The sequence below is a fragment of the Aedes albopictus genome, chromosome 2, assembly GCF_035046485.1.
Source record: "Aedes albopictus strain Foshan chromosome 2, AalbF5, whole genome shotgun sequence".
In the NCBI taxonomy this organism is placed as follows: Eukaryota; Metazoa; Arthropoda; class Insecta; order Diptera; family Culicidae; genus Aedes; species Aedes albopictus.
In genome coordinates this window covers 494,112,723-494,132,017 of record NC_085137.1, presented here as the reverse complement: position 1 = coordinate 494,132,017, position 19,295 = coordinate 494,112,723, and the positions used below count along the sequence as shown (strand labels likewise).

Genomic DNA, 19,295 nt, shown 5'->3' with positions numbered 1-19,295 from the left:
GTTAACGTAGGAGCCCCGATGCTTATCAGGCCATTTGGCCGAAGTTCATTAGGCCGAGTGGTCATTATGCCGAATCTTTATTAGACCAAATGGTCACTAGGCCGAATGCTCATTGGGTCTTATTTGCGGTTACGTCTCCACTGGGACAAATCCTGCTTCTCAGCTAATAACCATGGAAGTCAGGGAAATTTATTTTACGAAAAGTTCCTGGACCAACTTGGAATTAAACGCGTCACCTCCAGCATCATTTTTTTTCTTCTTTTAAGCATAGGTCGTTCTTTCTAGTATCATTGCCAAAATAGTTTTTGACGCTAAAACAGTCGATATTTTAATAATATTTTTTCCTTCTTGTAAACATAGGCTATACGTTCTAAATTCCTTGTTAAAATAGTTTTTGGCAATAATTGTTGGAAAGGTAAAAAATAATAGATCCGTTACCAGTTTTATAACTGCTGAATTGCAATCCATCCTGATGGCCATTTGGCCTACTGTCCTTCGGTCTAATGACCCTGCATCGCCCCACTCCACACCATAAAACTACAACTGTAGGCTCTGAGCTCGGATCAACCAACGTTTGATTTCCCTTCACCGGTGACACTCCATAGATACATGATTCGGCTACAACGCTGCCTGAAGAGTGTCGCCTGTGAATCGGTAAGTAGTAGACTGATCCTCTCAGCATCTGTTACCCAGGCCATCGAACCTCTACGTTTGTGGTTTGACCGAGCCGATCTATCGATGAAATCGCTCTTTGAAAAGGTCAGAACATCTTCAGCTTTGAGAGAGCTTGGAACACTGGTTCAAGGACTTTGTGATCATATCATCGCAGAGGAACTGCTGAAGCAACGTTCTTCAAGCACCTGGTACATAAATTTATTGTGGATTGAAGAATGAAGTTGGAGGGCTATCGATGGAAACGTTCAGCATGTTTATGGTGCTCATTCTACGAGTGGAATGACGTAGCCCAGCTCGATTCGCAATCGTACTGAGAAGTCTCGAATCGAACGAGTGACTCACCGTGTCAATCAAATGGAGAGTCACCTCATTTGAGTTGAAATTTCTCACCTCGATATGCAAGTCGAGCTGGGCCACGTCACTCTCCTAGAAGAATGAATTGTTGAGGACGCATACAGCATGTCACTCCTAACACCTTCTTCAAGGCCATCTGGACGGGACAAGCAATGCAACGACAGAAGTTTTGTAATCAATAAACGATCCGGGTCAAAATCAAGAAAACAGAAATCGTAAAGTTTCTGGAATCATATGCTCGTTTTGTCAACAACTTGAGCTCCGAATGAAGGAATGCACAACATTTTTGGCATCGACTATCAATGAACGCTGGAAGCAAGTACACTAGGACCTAGTGACTAGGTATCTGTCGAACATGTCTATTCGAACACGGACGTAGAACATGTTGTCCCAACGGCTGTGGTATAGACGGTTGCTACTTCCATTATCGCCCACTTCTTGCAGAAACACATGCTTGGTTTATAAACAAATTTTCAGATTGGCCATGTTATACACTGTCTCAATATGGTCGAGCTGTTGCTATACCAGAAATAAGTAACTTCAGAGGATTCATAATAAAATTTTGAAAATGATTTTAAAGTTGCCTCCCTGGTATAGCACTAATGTGTTGCATTAAATTTCCTATATTGAAACATTGGAACAGATGTCAACGAAAATCATAGCAAATTTTCGTCAAAATTCGTTGCTTCTATTGCTACTATTAGCTCTTTACATGTTTAGTTTAAAAAAATATATGTTTAGTAGGGTGGCTCACACTTATATGAAAAACAAAAATTCCGAAAAATGCCAAGTCTTACCTCCTAATCAGTTGTTTTGGACTCCCAGCCAGAAGCTACGTGCAAAATTTGAGCAAAATCGGTTGAGCCTAAGGGGGCGCTCAAAACGCTTGAAGTGTGTATGGGAAAACTTGGCCAAATGTATGCAGAAATTTTAGGTTTTCGAATTTTGCCGCTAGGTGGCGCTGTAAGCGTTCAATAAATAAACCTTTTTGTATTATTGTAGGTGGCTATATGCCAAAGAAATTTGTCGAAGACCGCGAAGTGATCCGACGGCTGTGAAAAAAGTTATACCCTAGGCAAAGTGAGGCAAAGTATTGAGATTTCATTATTGATATTATTCCTTTACATGTATTGGAAAAACAACAATAAAGTTTATCCTCACTTTACCTAGGATAGGATAATTTTCCACTTGTTGCACGGCTAAAAACTCGCCTATTGTTGCACACTTTATGTTATTCTTATGAGATGTGCAACAATTGGCGAATTTTTAGCTGTGCAACAATTGGAAAATTACCCTATATTTTTTTTTTACAGACGTTGGATCACTTTGCGGTCTTCGACAAAGTTGTTTGACATATAGTCACCTACAATAATACCAAAGGGTTTGATTATTGAATGCTTACAGCGCCACCTAGCGGCAAAATTCGAAAACTTAAAATTTCTACATACATTTGGCCAAGTTTTCCCATACAAATTTCAAGCGTTCTGAGCGCCCCCTTAGGCTCAACCGATTTTGCTCAAATTTTGAACGTAGCTTCTGGAAGTCCAAAACTACTGATTTAGAAGGTAAGACTCGGCATTTTTTGAAATTTTTGTTTTTCATTTGAGTGTGGGTCACCTTAATGTTTAGTCTAAAATGTATTTCTGACACGCAGATGAAATACAAAACCTGCAAAAATTATAACAGCTATGAAATGTAATATGTTATTAATAAATATTGATAATAGTTTAAATTTATTTTCAAAAATTAGGATGATAGTGTTGTAACGTTCCGTTCCGTTTCGTTAAAGCCAACGGCTTAAGCGCCACCTTTCGAAAAAGGACCGTTAACTCTGACAAAATACCCCGGCTAGAGACTGCCTCCTCAGGGCAGGCCAACAGTTATATTCGCGAACCGAAACTTCACCTGGACCCAATCGAAATGCCAACAGCCAAATTCTAATCAGAAAGGGAAACCAAATCGCTATTTGAAATATAAAAAAAATACAGTAAAACGTGTCTCAGCTAGAAATTCAAACAACTCCGACAAAATTCTTCAAATTTTCGACCGAAATCTGGCAAAGTGTAGTACCAAACTCGAAGTAAAATTCAAATTTCAACAACTTTATTCGATTTAAAAAAAGAAAGCAACTGCTGAATTTAAAGAGTTGCATCAAGCCTAATTTCAAAATTTATTAAAAAAGTTCGATTCTATTTTATTAGCCAAGGCAAACCTAGCTTTGTGACGTCACGTCTAATTGGAGCAAATTAAAAACAAATGTGCCTAAATTTATTACACAGGCCCTAATAACGTCTGACCTGAACTCTAGGCGTTGCTCCAACGGCGGTAGTTCTCAGGCGTCTTTCCAGCGTCGGAAGATGTTCCTCGACGAACGGTGGCTTTGCGCTACGCAGATGGTCCGCTCCGATCAGTCGACTCGCGCGTGAGCATCGATCTTCGGGGTAAAGGCGTCCCCGGCTTCGGTGGAGTGAGAGCGTTTGGTAGCGTCGCTCTTTGCTTCACGGCTTGACGTAGCGAGTCGTCACGTGGTGCATCCAGGACAGGCACCACCGGATTTCGTCGGACTTTCTCCTGATGTTGTTGTCGGAGTCACTTATGCGCAAGCACTTGGGTGGAAAATGCCACCCACAAATGACCGTAACTGGCCGAGACCCAGATTAGCCGCCCACGTTGTTGGGCTTCACTTGCCTAAACAACGCAGCAGAACTATAATTTCACTGATTTCCACCGAATAATTTACTTCAGCTTACCTGACTAATCTGTCCTTCCTATTTAGATTCACTTTTTATTTCAAATTCTAATAAAAATGATGAACTCGATAAATTCAACTAAAAAAACACATAAATAAAATTATTTAAAGGGATTCTAGTTAAAATCGCGTAGCATTACTTCGAATTTAGTTTCTTTTTTAATCACAACTTGATTTCAAAGCTCAATAGTAGCTCAAAAACTTTCACTAGGAACCAGCACTTGTTCACACTAGTACGTACTCCACCAGAATAATTAAACGAACGCGATTCGAAGTAGGTTGAACTTAAATCCTGAGACGCAATTACTGCACAAAGTTGTACGGATTTGTTAAAATCTTATTTTTCATTGGTCAGTTTTGGAGAGCGAGAATTTACCAGGTAGTTTTCCATTTCCAATTAGTATGGCTGTTTAAATTCGCTGATGATAATAGACCAGTGGAAAATAACTACGACGCAATTAGTTTATTTTTTTGGTTGCGCCTGTGCTTATGCACCCCACGAATTTTTATGCGTTTTCTCTTGCCGAAATATTTCAAGACAGCTTAAGTCACAAACAGATGGCAGCACACATCAAAAGGGAATTAAAATTCTACATAATCGTAGCTGTATTAGAATTTGGCTACACGGAAGGAAATGTGCTGTCATTTCAACACATACAAGAACATTAAAAGTTTTATTGACGGAACTGATGACTATATTACATTCGCTTATACTGATTTTAAAAATTTTGAAAATTTTAAAATTTTCAAAATTTTTACTCTAAACAAGACATAAAATTATCTAACTCAAAACCAACAAAAAATACTGTTTACTCATTACCAACAGACGAAAACATTTAAGACAACTATGTGGTCCTACTAGATCTCATTCTGTGTTTTATCAATCTCATATTCAACTCATACCGCTTATCATTCAACAACCCGAACATTCCATTAAAACCGAACCGAAATATGTACTTCAAAAATATTTGAATTACTTATTTTCTCTAAACCGTATTTACGTTACCGAATCGTCAATATTATGCTCCAAAAATATTTGGAAAACATTTGCTTAAACTAAACCGAATTTATGCTAACCGAATGTCAACCGAGGTTGACACATTACTCCAAACATATTTGGACATTTATTACCGACTAACCGAATATTACTTCAGAGATATCTGAACCGATGTAACCTATCTAACTAAACCTAACTAAACTTTACTCACTCAATCGTTTTCATTAATCCGATTCTAACACGCCCAATTTTCCGTGCCTAACCACATAGCGTTACCAAACGATGCACGAATAAATACGAAACTTTTTCACGAACGGGTACGAAGAGATAATCGTGAGAACTGTTTAACGGATCTGAGTGCCAATAAAGAGAAAAAAATAATCAAAACAAACATTCGATGCAAAAGGAAAGTGATTTATTATTAATTCAATGATACTTGATGAGGAAATTACGAATAGGTAAGAAACTATTGATAAAAACAAAAATAAAACCGGGCTATGAAAATTTACTTGAGAAATGAAACGGTTATGACGAGGAATTGCTATTGCAGGTATGTATTTGCAGTTCTCAACTGACTAACGCAACAAATCAAAACAATTTCTTTTCTTATAGGAACGACGAACTAAACGAATAATTATGAACATTGATTACTTTGGATCACTAGGAGGTCTGATTTCATGAAGGTATTTGACTCTCAACTAGCTACCATTTCACCAATGGGATTAGTGTTCCTCTATGAGTGTTTGATGAGTTTGTTTGTGGTCCGAGCTCAATTGAGACATCTACATAGCTGTGCTTCCATAACGCGAGTAAATCTCAGCGCTATTAGGTTGAAATCACCTAGATCGATTTCTTATTGGAATTTATGCTCCCTTCATCCATGTACGTAAAGGTGATTTTGAATGATGAACGAGGAAACCAGAGGACATCTCGACTCATCATGAGACCGTTGCACCACCGAAGTGTGTTTGATTGAGTTTAGGGGAATCGTGTATGTACTATCCGGGAAATAGTACAGTCATAGCTTGTTTTTGTGTCCTCAGTGAGTTTGTCAACAACGTGAGGAAATCTATACGAACATCTCAAACGTTGGACGTTGCCTTAGGCACCTCTAGATGAGTTTTTCTTCATGGCATGTTTGTTTCTGCGCACCAGGTGTTTGCGCCGTCATAGCTGTGTTCAATGCTGATCTAGTCAACTGATAACGATCAACGTACGAGGAAACCTACTGGACATCTCGGTACGTGACGATGAACCGTAACACCGCATAGAAGCGTATTTTCAACGGATGATTTGGTGTATGTGCTAGCCGGTACTAGCACAGTCATAGCTAGTCTTTCCGGTTGAAGATCTGTTCTCTTTTGACGCCCGTTTCAGGAACGAGCCATGGAAGGTTCCAGGTATTCGACGACCTTCCAGATCTTCCAAAATGTACGTATTGGTTCCTAATTTTTCTCGGATTCGCGCTTGAGAGAATTTCGTACCAAACTTCGCAACAAAATCCTTAGTTTTATCCGAGAGATGTACATGTTTTCTGTAGATGACATCCCCTTCCTGAAATTGATGCCGCGTATTCGCTCTGAGGTTGTACGAATGGGAATACTTCTCGTAGGCCTTTTGAAGGTTGTTTCGAACAATTTCAAACAATTTCCGCATATTTTCGTTCAACTGCGGGGGTTGATAATCTTCTCCACTTCCCAAATCTCGAATTTGCTCATACTCACGACCATGGCTAATCATGTTTCTTCCGAAATTCACAAAGTATGGTGTATAGCCAGTACTATCGTGCACGCTGTTCCTGATGGCCATAGCGATGGTATGGATGGACTCGTCCCAATCCTTGTGGTTAGTCTGTTTATTGAGGGCACATCTGATGGCAGTTACTATCACACGATTCACGCGTTCCGTTGGGTTAGGGCTTGGATGATAAATCGCAAGATTCCAATGAGACACTCCATATTTCTCGAGAAGTTTTTGGAACAATCCGGATTTAAAAACTTGTGCGTTATCAGAAATACATACTGATGGAGTTCCAAACAGTGTGAATACGTTTGTTTCCAGAAACGTACATACGGCAGGAGCAGTTGCATTACGGAGGCATTGTACGAGGACAAATTTCGAAAAGAAATCGCATACAACCAGGATCCAGACGTTTCCTTTCTTTGAGCGTGGATAGGGTCCCAAAAAATCGAGTGATATCATTTCCCACGGTCGACTACATAATTTCGGTTTACCGCATACAGGTCGAACGTTGACGTTTGGTGTTTTAGACTCCTTGCAGATCTGACACGCAGTGCAAAACCTTTTTATATCCGATGACATCCTCGGCCAGTAGTATCTTTCACGAACTTTGGCTAACGTTTTGAGATAGCCTAAATGCGCCTGGTCATGAATTTCCTTTACGACGTGGATTCTATCGCGGAATGGTACTACTTGCTTCCATTTATAGGAAGGGTCCTCAATCGCCGAGGAGTTGGTAACGAATTTGAATACGTTGTCGTCCGATGTCTTGAAATCCGGGAAGCGTTCAGGAAACTTCTCAATCTGAGACCTCAAACCCGCGATGTAGGGATCAGGCAGGTCGACATCAACCTGATTCACGCTCCTAGATAAGCAATCGGCAGGAATATTTTCCGAACCCTTCTTATACTGCAAGGTGATGTCATATTTTGAAAGTTTGAGCGCCCATCTGGCAATACGGGGTGATTTCGATTCAATGGACATCGTTTTAAGGAAGGTCAGACTCATGGCGTCTGTCTGAACGACAAACTGACTGCCTTCCACGAAATGCCTAAAATTCTCAATACTAAGTAGTACCGCCAAGCACTCTCTTTCAGTGGCACTGTACCTCCTTTGCGTGCTCGATAATTTCTTGGAGAAATACGCTATACTCTTCCGTTCTCCTTCCTGATTCTGAACTAATACGGCGCCTATAGCAATATCCGAACTGTCTGTCTCAATTACGAACGGCAAACGAAAATGTAATATAGTCGGGGATTCTAGTTAAAATCGCGTAGCATTACTTCGAATTTAGTTTCTTTTTTAATCACAACTTGATTTCAAAGCTCAATAGTAGCTCAAAAACTTTCACTAGGAACCAGCACTTGTTCACACTAGTACGTACTCCACCAGAATAATTAAACGAACGCGATTCGAAGTAGGTTGAACTTAAATCCTGAGACGCAATTACTGCACAAAGTTGTACGGATTTGTTAAAATCTTATTTTTCATTGGTCAGTTTTGGAGAGCGAGAATTTACCAGGTAGTTTTCCATTTCCAATTAGTATGGCTGTTTAAATTCGCTGATGATAATAGACCAGTGGAAAATAACTACGACGCAATTAGTTTATTTTTTTGGTTGCGCCTGTGCTTATGCACCCCACGAATTTTTATGCGTTTTCTCTTGCCGAAATATTTCAAGACAGCTTAAGTCACAAACAGATGGCAGCACACATCAAAAGGGAATTAAAATTCTACATAATCGTAGCTGTATTAGAATTTGGCTACACGGAAGGAAATGTGCTGTCATTTCAACACATACAAGAACATTAAAAGTTTTATTGACGGAACTGATGACTATATTACAGTGTGTCATAACACACAGAACACCTACATACATTAAGTGTCTATGAATGTAATAATTGAATGAGATGCCAGTAAAATTCATTAAAAAAAAATAAAAAAAATATCGTCCACTTCTTTACTCGCCCATGTCGATTACTCAACACAACAAAGCAGTTGGTATCTAAGTTGGTACAATACATTAACATGAGATTGACCACACTAAACTGTTTTTCCGTTCCATACCCGTGACACTCCATGAACCAACAGGAGTACCCATACAATCGCCTTTTTAGATGAAGACTCGTCGTTACAATAACGATGGAGATCAGTTTGGCAAAACACTAGGAATCTTTGACTAAAATGGACCGGCAGACCCCTTCTTTTCCCTATGTAACGCTTTTTGTATGAAAACCTTTTTTTTTAGAGATCGTAACGCCCCCTCATCCTATAGCGTTACGTAATTTGTGTACCATGCCATATCGGGATTAAAGAACAACCGGTGTTTTCAAAGAAAATGGCATACTTTCAGGCTTCAGGTGTGAATCCCTTGTTGATCAACTCAACTTTATTATAATATCACTAGTTTACAGCATTTTTGAACTCGGTAAGCTGATGATCATTTTTGGTGTAGAATCATGCCCTGAGTTCGAAAACGCGAAGGAAAAAAATTACAGTAGAGCGGAATTTTTTTCGACTTTCCATACAAGGTTGATGATTTGAAATCGATTTTTGTTCTATTTTTAAGCAACGTCGCTCACTTCACACATCTTATTCTCCGTAATCAATGCTACGATTGAGCTGATTTTTTTACTGTAATTCGCCTACATATGATATGTCAAATAAACGTTGAGAAAGAATTTTTAGATTGTTTTTTTCTTATTGAAAAAAATACATTTCTTCATATATTTTTGGAAATTTAGCTAAAATTTAAGGAGATCGTCCCTAAAACTCGCCAATATCTTGAATTTCAGCAATCTGACGCAGAACTTGCATTCAGATGATCGAATGGTATTGTATTCAGCTTTTAATTTATGGAAAAAGATTTGAAATTGGTTGAACAAAACGCAAGATATTTGAATTTTAGTAAATTCCATATTTTTAAAAGTTGTAAAACTCGATATTGAGCTAAAACACAAAAAGTGCTCTACTTAAAAATTTTTGAAGCACGGTTTCGAAATCAGTACTAAATTGTGCTTCAAAAATTTTGGTCGTTGACAGAAGTTCACGACTTTCGTTTTATTTTGTAAACTAGTGTATTTAAAGCTGAGGTATTCACCTGTATGAATTTATAATTTAATTTAGATTCAGCATTATGGATTTTAATATCCCCACATTGAAGTTGTCAATATCCTGCTAAATCATATATAATTTGAGATATATTGCGCTTGTTTGTGTAATGAAACGATTTATATTTTGTTAACTGTTGCTGTTACATTGCTCAATGAAAATATCGACGTTTAAAATTAAGTGTCATCTTGATTGTTCAACCACATTTTTGCCCTGTTGTGATATTATTTTTTTCCTACATATTTACCATTATTTTTCAATATCGATATGAGCAATCAAATCTGAATTAATAACAAAATTTGTGTACTTACCTGTGCTACTTTTTCACCCATATTTATTGTTTGTCTTGTTCCCTGAAAGTATTTCGCTGATCCATTATCCTGTGGAAGAAAGTGGAAAGAAAATTCTCTTTTATCAAACAGTTGTTAAAAGAAGTCACATTCGGCGTTCACCTTAGTTTTAGTAGAGTCTGAAGGCACATTAGAAAGTGATGAACTGGTTCGCGGCTCGTGGCTCGAGTTCTGCTTTAATGGTACTGCTTTGTAGCGTTGGAGGTCGCTCTCGGACGAAACGTACGGAAAATACTGTCGCGCGTGGTATCCCGTGGGTCCTTTGGTGGTGGGGCACGATGGATGGATAACCGGCGACACGAAGAAAAGACAAGGCAAGCGTTAATTCGATTTTGGGCACACGGGCTTGATCATCGTTAGAAGGTGGAAATGTTAGATTTTTTCTTGATTGACAAATACACGAATTTGGGCTGGGTAAGCTCGGGACAGCTAGAGGGAGAGCAAACCAGCCCAGGAAAATCGAAATCGGAATATTTACAACATGGATCTACGCAGTACTAGCATTTCAAAGAGGCTACCGAAGCATACGAACGCTACTAGATAGAGGCGATAAAAAAAAAAACAACTTACGCACGCAAGCAAGCAGATGGTAGATGGCTCATGATGCTGGGTAAGGATGTGCGGAATGAATCGCGATAAAGTTGATTGATTACGCATGTATACTACGAGTATCAATAGTCGAGGAAAATTGATTACACTACCTTTGTCGCGAGCGAGCATGCCGTGGCCAACTACTACTTTATGAATCATTTCGGAAAGAAGGATACTCGGTAGGTTGAGGTTACACTGATGGGGTGGATAGATGGATGGGTTCTGAAGACGTCATACATTATTTGGAAATATTAGATTCTGATTCATTCATTGAAAGCTGTTGCCAAGTCCTTAACCTCTAGGATAAGGTGACTATCCCAACGCGTATTTGAGTGAAATGCTTTACTTCACCAAAATTGTCAAAATTTCTGCCACAAATATGTCTATGAATAGACACAAACATCTACAAATATTAATCAATAGGAAACTCTAACTTCCAACTAAATAACCCTGGATAAATGAATGAATTCAGATAGTTGACTGTTTGAGTTAACCTCATGGTCTACGAGATACAAAACAAAATCTATGTACTATTAAAGGCATTGCCAATTCGACGAGAGGTTATTTCTGGCTTCTCCAAATCTGTCACCCTGAAAGTCAACATTCCCTATACAAATTTGTTGCTGGGTTAATTAGTGTGATTGAACGTCTAACCTATGTATGCTTCCGAGTTCCGCCTTCCGAGACGTCCCGCAGCTCAGATGTGACAACAGTTCATACCTAGAGAGGTTCATACGTTTAGGCTGCCTCGTGCTCCATGGCAATGACAATTAAACGCAACCGAACATTAGCTATTGCGACCTCGCTCGGCTTGGCGGACTTCAACCGAATTGCGTTACGTGCCTTCCAACAAACAAATGTTGTCTCGGTTCGGCTGCTGCTAGGGATGGGTGGTGTCACTGGCTGCGCTGGTGTTTCACATTGTCAGGTGTCGGGCAATTAAATTAGCCTGCATATTGCAAACCAAGTGACTCCATTTCCTAATTGCACGAAATTGGCGCTGTTCGGTTCGGTGGTGGTACAATTGATGTGTGTGACACGTGTGGGGAAGGGTGCATGAGTTTTCCGTTGATGATCTTTTTTTATGGCGCGCGAGAGTTATACGCAGGTAAATAGAGTCTATTCTAGGTCACGAGCGAATCAGAGATGCTTGATGAAGGGGATAATCAGCTGATATGGATTTCTGCATGAATTTATGCTGGCCTGCTTACTATCACAGATAATTTGACGTTTGAGCGGAGCGAGAGTAAGCAGGCCAACGCTCTAGGGCCAGCGTAGATTCGTGCAGAAGTCCAATGTGGCGAGACTGATGCTCGGTGGTACTTGTTGATGCAACTTGGTTTTCTGATTCTGTTCGGTATCTTAAAGATGATCAAATGATTATTTAAAAGCATAAAATTCGTTTTCGTTAATTGTTTATTCGTATTTCAGGATAACCTTATAAGTAAAAACCTGCCATTTACATAGATGATTCCTGATTACCCAAGTAACATTTCAAGTTTTGTTCGGCTCTACAAGAGATCTTCATAACTAATTTCATAAAACTTGCAATAAACCTGAATCATACATCAAAACCTCTTGATAACCTCTTGAAGAGCATCTTCCGGCTAAGTGGACCACTCACGGAGAGTTTTTACAATCCGCATTATGAGTAGCAATAAACCCGTTTTAAAACCTAGTTAAAACATTTTCCTTTCTCGATTGTTGTTGTTTTTTTTTTCAACGAAAACTATGACAGCTCAAGGTGCAGAGAAGCTCTTCAATGGCACGTAAAGTTCAGGAGGATACATCATTCTTAAGTAGAAAGCGATCATTTCAAAGTAATATTTTAGTAGTTATTGTGCTGGTAGGCTTATGCACATTCAAATTTACCGTGAATATTGGGGTTGCAGAATCATAAAATTAATGCGCTTCGAAAATAGTGAATACATATTATCATCTTGGAATGAAATTAATCAATTTGTGAATTTAGTCAAACTATTTCGAATCACAAGAAACTCAGCAGAGAGAGTTTATTTATGTGAGCATGTTATGAAAATGGTGGCAAACTATCAATTCATTGCTAATTTAAGCAAAATTAACTATTTTCCATTCGCGTAAGCTAATTCTTCAATATAGCGACGATCATAATCAGCGAAAATAAAACGAAAGCAAGTTTACTTTTATGATGACCGCAATAAACCTAGCAGTGCACTATCGTAGTTTCTGCTTTTCCACCAACAGATGTCATTACTAATAGAACGGATCGCCATCTGTTGAGAGTTTTAACAGTTTTATTGTGGTAATAATGATTGCCATAAGGTTTACATATCGGAAAGTTTTGTTTACTCTTAAAATCTGTCTTTATGAATATCTTCAAGTATACTATAAAACATTTTAGCAATGGTTTTCATAAAAGCAGTCATAACCCTGTGAGTTTTAATTATTGCTGTAATAAAACCTTAATAAAAATCAAACAAAACCAATCAGCAATAAAATTGTTACTTGGGTAGTGACCAACACCAGAACTAGCAAATATAAGTGCGTTATCACTCAATGCATCCACAAGTAACCAAAATGTCCACATTCCAGGGCAAAATGCACTTTCAAGTTTCACGAAGTTCAGATAAAGTACCGAATAAAACTTTCTGGCTGCGTAATTGGCTAACAATGAGCCTTGTTGAAGCTTCACACATAAGGCTCATTGTTATAAATAAAGAAAACATAAAGTTTTTACAAACTCTTTGGAAACATAGTTGAGTTCGTTTATATCAAGTATAGCTTCTTAAATTGTAGAGCTACTGGACAATTTCAGTGCTCTTGAAATAGTAATTTTACCATGAATACGCTTATTTTATTTCTATTTAATTTCAATCACTTATTAAGCTATTCTGATATCTGTCAAAGTTCAAATTACCAAAATTTTGCCGAACTTTACTGTGGTTAAGCATTACTGAAGTCCGGCAAAAAAAAAACAAATAATGCGGTGGAAATTACCACTCAGTAGTTTCTTGTCGAAATTTGATAATATTTTGTTGATTTTAAGTATTTGAAAATTTATCTGAAATTCAAACTACTGAACATGGCGTGTCAATCTAACCGTTTGAGATCTATTGTCAAACTCAAATACATCAAGCGATTCAAAAAAAAAATCTAACATTTACACAGAATCTTAAGGACAAGGTATTTGGAGTACATTGCTCAAAATTTCTAGAGCACCGTTTTTAAGAACCGTCGAACGGATTTGGATTAAACTGCATCACGCTGTTGACAACCACTGAACAATTAGCGTGATGCATTTTCATCCAAATCCGTTCAACGGTTCTAAAAAACGGTGGTCTAGAAAATTTGATCTATGTACTCCAAATACCTTGTCCTTAAACCTCTCGATTGAAAACTCATTGTTTCAGAATCGATTTCAGAACGCAGATAGTAGTTTCAAAGTTAAATATTTTCAGCACTAAGCCTTTTATACTAGATAGACTCGGTTTCTTAAACTATTTCTGCCGATTTCCTAAGATATCTCGAATTTGAATTTATGAAAAAATCGCTCAAGCTTTCGCGACCCACAAAAATTCAGCCCACGACCCACCAGTGAGTCGCAACCCATAGTTTGAGAAACGCTGGTCTACCCCAACACAAAAATGTGGACGAAGTATCCCGCGGGTCAAATCTGACTTGAATCAATGCTCTGCCGAGAGCTGGGTTCATTTTATCGTGTACAGTAGCGCAGTTAACCTCACCATATCAAGAGTTTTATAGCAGCACAGCGGTACGTCAGCAGGTTTTCAAATCTTAATAGGAGTGTTTCATACCGTCCCTACACAGTTATGGATCACACACAGTTACGGATCACTTTGATGTTTAAAGTCGAATATCTTGCTCAAAACATATAATTCGGCACGAAATTCATTTTTGTAGCATGATATTATTTGTTTTCTGAGATAAAAAGTCATTTACAAGAGTTCAATCTAAAAATAAAATGTATTTTAATGCAACGATAGTGTTGTCCTCTCACATCTGCCAGTAAACAGCCGAATTCCATAAGAAGCTACTCCTGCAGCGGTAAGCTCTAAAAGTGTCGAAATCCATCAATTTTGATATAAAAATCGCTCGTACACGTTGGATAAGATATGTATGTATCTGTTAAAAGAAGTTTTGTTTTATTCTGGGATTGAAATACTAAAATAATATGACTTTCAACAGTGATTCATAATGTGACCCAAAAACTGATCGTTTGACGCTATTATGGATCACTTTAAACAAATATAGTTTTTTGTTCCACTTAACGCTCTTGATACAATATTTTTACCTTAAAGTATCGAAAGTATCATTAAAAAACATGTAACCTTGAAAACCAGGTGTCTTGAAACACAGAGTTGTAATAATAACACTTATAATGGAGAGCATCACTGAACCCTAGTGGTGCACCTCTATTGAATTAAATGGATTCGGGACATTTTTTTGTTTTCTCTTTATTTCTGTTGTAAAATCGGGTACTCCATCAGTAAAATAATAAATACACTGCGTAGTTTAGCCTTACAAACGCGAATTTATTAATAGACTTGGAATTTTGAGTAATTTTGCACTGATCCATAATATGGCAAAAATTGATCCATAATATGTGGGACTCTGTGAAGCTGATCCATAATAGGGCATTTTGTAAACAGTGAAATATTCCTTTTTTACGCGGAAATGACTTGCGATTATACTTCAAATGGATCGGTAATGAAAAGTTCGAATCAAAACATAGCCAACGGTGCTTTCAAAGTCGTAGTTTTTGTTTTATTTTATTTTTAATTGAATTTTGAAGGTCAAAAATACCACTAAGTGATCCATGACTGTGTACTAGACCTGTTCACTTTTTTTGACCTACCCGTGTCACATCAAATTATCAATCCACATGCAAAAACAAGTCTTCAGTCCAAAAATGAGCCAAATTGATAAAGGTTTAGAGGTGTATCAAATCGATTTTGTGTTTTTTCGAGCATTTTCACGAAAATGTACTCCAATATCCAGAAAATTTCACCGAAAAGGTACCGAAAACACCGTTAAAATATAGTTGGAACAATACTCTACAACTTTGCCGAAGACTCTACGGTGTTTAAATTGCTTATTCCAAAGTTATTCAACAATTTTCATTAAATAATAGCGAAAAAATACAATATTTTTACGATTTTTCATGTAAAAGTCATGTAAATTTGCATTGTTTTAAGTGACTAATTGAATTAGCTATTGCTCCTATGTGTTACGAACATTTCGTCTATACATCATTTTAGTGTAGGAATTCGTTTTCATTGACTAATTATCAAAAGTATGTCACGTTGATACTAAAAATCGCATAGAGTTGCCAGCACAAAATTAAACAAAGTTACCCGTGATTAAAACGTCATTACATTTCTTTGTCGCATCTGCATCAGTTGCAATTTGGTGTAGATGGTTGAACATGAGACTGCCGATTCGAAGATTCAAGGTTCGAGCCCTGGAATAGGATTTTTTGCGTCTCGATCCAGCTATAAGTTAATGAGACTACGCACTGCATCTCATTGCAATTTGGCATCATAGCCTTGTTTCGAAACCGTAGAGTGCATAGTAAGAATGAAGTTTCCCTTTATTGTGTAGTTGTGTTGCTTGTGGCTAGATAGATGCAAGTAATCTCCACAGTTGTATGATAAATGTTGCATCCAGAAGCAGTTCACGATGATGATTGAATTGTTTAGCTAAATTAATCGGTATCAAACAGATGTCCAATATTTCGTCTAGCTGATCTCGTCGACACGATTTCTTGTCAACAAGTAAACTAACGGTGTAGTGTCTTTTAAAAATATCTAGCTAGTCCTGGAATGGGCTTAATTGGCAGGTCCCGATCATCATTATTTGGGATATTGCGTGTAAGTCATGGGCCATGGCTCATGGCAGATTCATCATCCTAACTGCTACAAAGAAAGAAAAAAAGTTTGTTATGTATTTGAGCTTGAACCTGGGACCTTCTGATCCGCAGGCTCGAGCCTTATCATCTGCGCCATTTCTGATACTTCAATCAAAAGACATTAGAATACGATGGTATGACGTCTTAATCATGGGTAACTTTGTTTTAATTCGTGCTGGCAACTCTACGCGCTTTTTAGTATCAACGTGACATACTTTTGATAATTAGTCATTGAAAACGAATTCCTACACAAAAACGATGTATGGACGAAATGTTCGTTACACAAAGGAGAAATAGCTAATTAATTTAGTCACGTAAAATAATGTAAAATTACATGACTTTTATATGTAAAATCGTAAAAATATCGTGTTTTTTCGTGATTTTTCAACTAAAATTTTCGAATAGCTTCGAAATAAGCAATTTAAACACCATAGTATCTTCGGCAAAGTTGTAGAGTATTGTACTAACTATATCCTAACGGTATTTTCGGCACCCTTTCGGAGCAATTTTCTGGATTTATGAGTAAATTTCTGTGAAAACGGTTAAAAAAACACAAAATTGATTTGATGCACCTTTAAATCTTTATCAATTTGGCTCAATTTTGGACTGAAGACTTGTTTTTGCATGTGGATTGATAATTTGATGTGTCACGGAGAATCGGAGAAAAAAAGTTTCAAAGTGAACAGGTCTACTGTGTACCCACGGTATGAAGTAAGTTTGGTCATGTTTCACGCATTACAAGCGTACAGCGAGGCTGTAATGAATCTTAAAAGTACGTTTTTGGTTATACATTCATTTTGAGAAAGTTTCATCAGAAGCTGCTTAGAAGCCTATTCAGCATCCTTATGTGAACATTGGTTACTTGGGACGTTCGATAGATTTAGCATTTGGAAGTTTAGCAAATTGATTTGAAATTATAACAAATTGATAAATGAATTTGTAAAAAAGCACGTTCTGGTAGTATTCGAATTCATGACTCCGTATTGGATGCCAAAATCGTCATTTTTAAACCTTCCATCCCCCTATTCCACAATTTTTTAACGGTGTCCCATTCCGGAAACTCCTCCTTAAAACGTGACGTAATTTGTGTACGGCCCTTGAGAGCGAATTGCTTTATTTTAAAGCCGAGACTTACTCTCACACTTCGCATACCTAGCCACCGAGTAGTACTGTAATGATAAAACCAGGCCGGGGTTCCCAAACTTACCAAATTTGAGCGCCTCATCCCAACTGGTACGCCCTAATACGTCTAATTTAGAATTATACAGTAAAAAAAACCCCTCACGTGAACTTTTTTGTAACTATCGCGGCAGGGGCATTCTTGTAGGAAACTCTGTTATGAGTTGAGGAGTTGAGCAATAATTTTTCTAAAGCTTCCCTTACTATGTACTTCCTCAAAAAATCTAAAAGATAACCTCCAGGGACACCTCCAGCCTTCAGGAATTCCTCAAGGATTTATCAAAAATTGTCCAGTATTTTTTATAGAAATATAGAAAGGAGATTCTTGCTGGTTTTAGAATGCAATCCTATTCATGTATTTCTTCAAGAATTTTTTCAGGGATTTCTCCAGAGATTCTTCCAGGAGTTCCTCCTTGGGTCTTTTTTTGGAGTTTCTCAAGAAATTTATCAGAAGATTTATCTTGAAACTAGTTTACGGTTCTTCCGTCAGAAATTCTTCTTGGGATTTTTTCAGGAATTAATTATTAAGTTTCTTCAAGCAGTGTTACAAAATTTCGTGCATTTATTTCTTCATGTATTTCTGAATGAATTCTGAGCATTTACGGAGTAATTCATCCATGAATATTATCAGATTCTTCCAAGCAAAAATTTGGAAACTCTTCTAGAACATTCTAGAAAATTCTCAGGTTTCTCCAGAAGTTCCCCAAGATATTCCTTTAGGGATTGCTTAGGATTTTTTTTGTCAGGGATTGTTTCAGATTTTTTTGAGGAATTTCTCCAATGATTCTCTCAGCAGTTCTTGTAGAAAATACTTCAGAATTCTTGGCATTAGTAGGCTGACCATCCGTCCCGTATTTAACGGGACAACCAAATTTTAAAACACTCGTCATTAATGCATAGTTAACGTTTTTGGCTCAACTATTCGTTCTTTCTAGCTGAAATAGCATTATTAACAACATGCAGTTCTGTTTTTAGACATTGATTTTCTTTTTGTTGGGTTTCCGAAATGTGTCCCGTATTTAAACGGGACAATTCTGGTCAGCCTAGGCATTAGTCAAGAAAATCTATCTATATATATACAAATGAATTGTCTGTCTGTCTGTCTGTCTGTCTGTCTGTCTGTCTGTCTGTCTGTCTGTCTGTCTGTCTGTCTGTCTGTCTGTCTGTCTGTCTGTCTGTCTGTCTGTCTGTCTGTCTGTCTGTCTGTCTGTCTGTCTGTCTGTCTGTCTGTCTGTCTGTCTGTCTGTCTGTCTGTCTGTCTGTCTGTCTGTCTGTCTGTCTGTCTGTCTGTCTGTCTGTCTGTCTGTCTGTCTGTCTGTCTGTCTGTCTGTCTGTCTGTCTGTCTGTCTGTCTGTCTGTCTGTCTGTCTGTCTGTCTGTCTGTCTGTCTGTCTGTCTGTCTGTCTGTCTGTCTGTCTGTCTGTCTGTCTGTCTGTCTGTCTGTCTGTCTGTCTGTCTGTCTGTCTGTCTGTCTGTCTGTCTGTCTGTCTGTCTGTCTGTCTGTCTGTCTGTCTGTCTGTCTGTCTGTCTGTCTGTCTGTCTGTCTGTCTGTCTGTCTGTCTGTCTGTCTGTCTGTCTGTCTGTCTGTCTGTCTGTCTGTCTGTCTGTCTGTCTGTCTGTCTGTCTGTCTGTCTGTCTGTCT

At 38.0% G+C, this 19,295-nt stretch overlaps 1 protein-coding gene across 9 annotated transcripts in view; it reads right to left on the bottom strand.

The window, feature by feature from the left end:
- The window catches only part of LOC109423356 (potassium voltage-gated channel subfamily H member 6), a 518,403-nt gene that overhangs the window by 267,336 nt on the left and 231,772 nt on the right, over positions 1–19,295 (bottom strand). For all 9 annotated transcript variants that reach the window (XM_062854256.1, XM_062854260.1, XM_062854257.1 and 6 more), the window contains 2 exons: positions 10,079–10,236; positions 9,938–10,006 (listed from right to left, as the gene is read on the bottom strand). In XM_062854256.1, the coding sequence (XP_062710240.1) occupies positions 9,938–10,006; positions 10,079–10,236 (227 nt within the window). The remainder of the gene's footprint in view (positions 1–9,937; positions 10,007–10,078; positions 10,237–19,295) is intronic.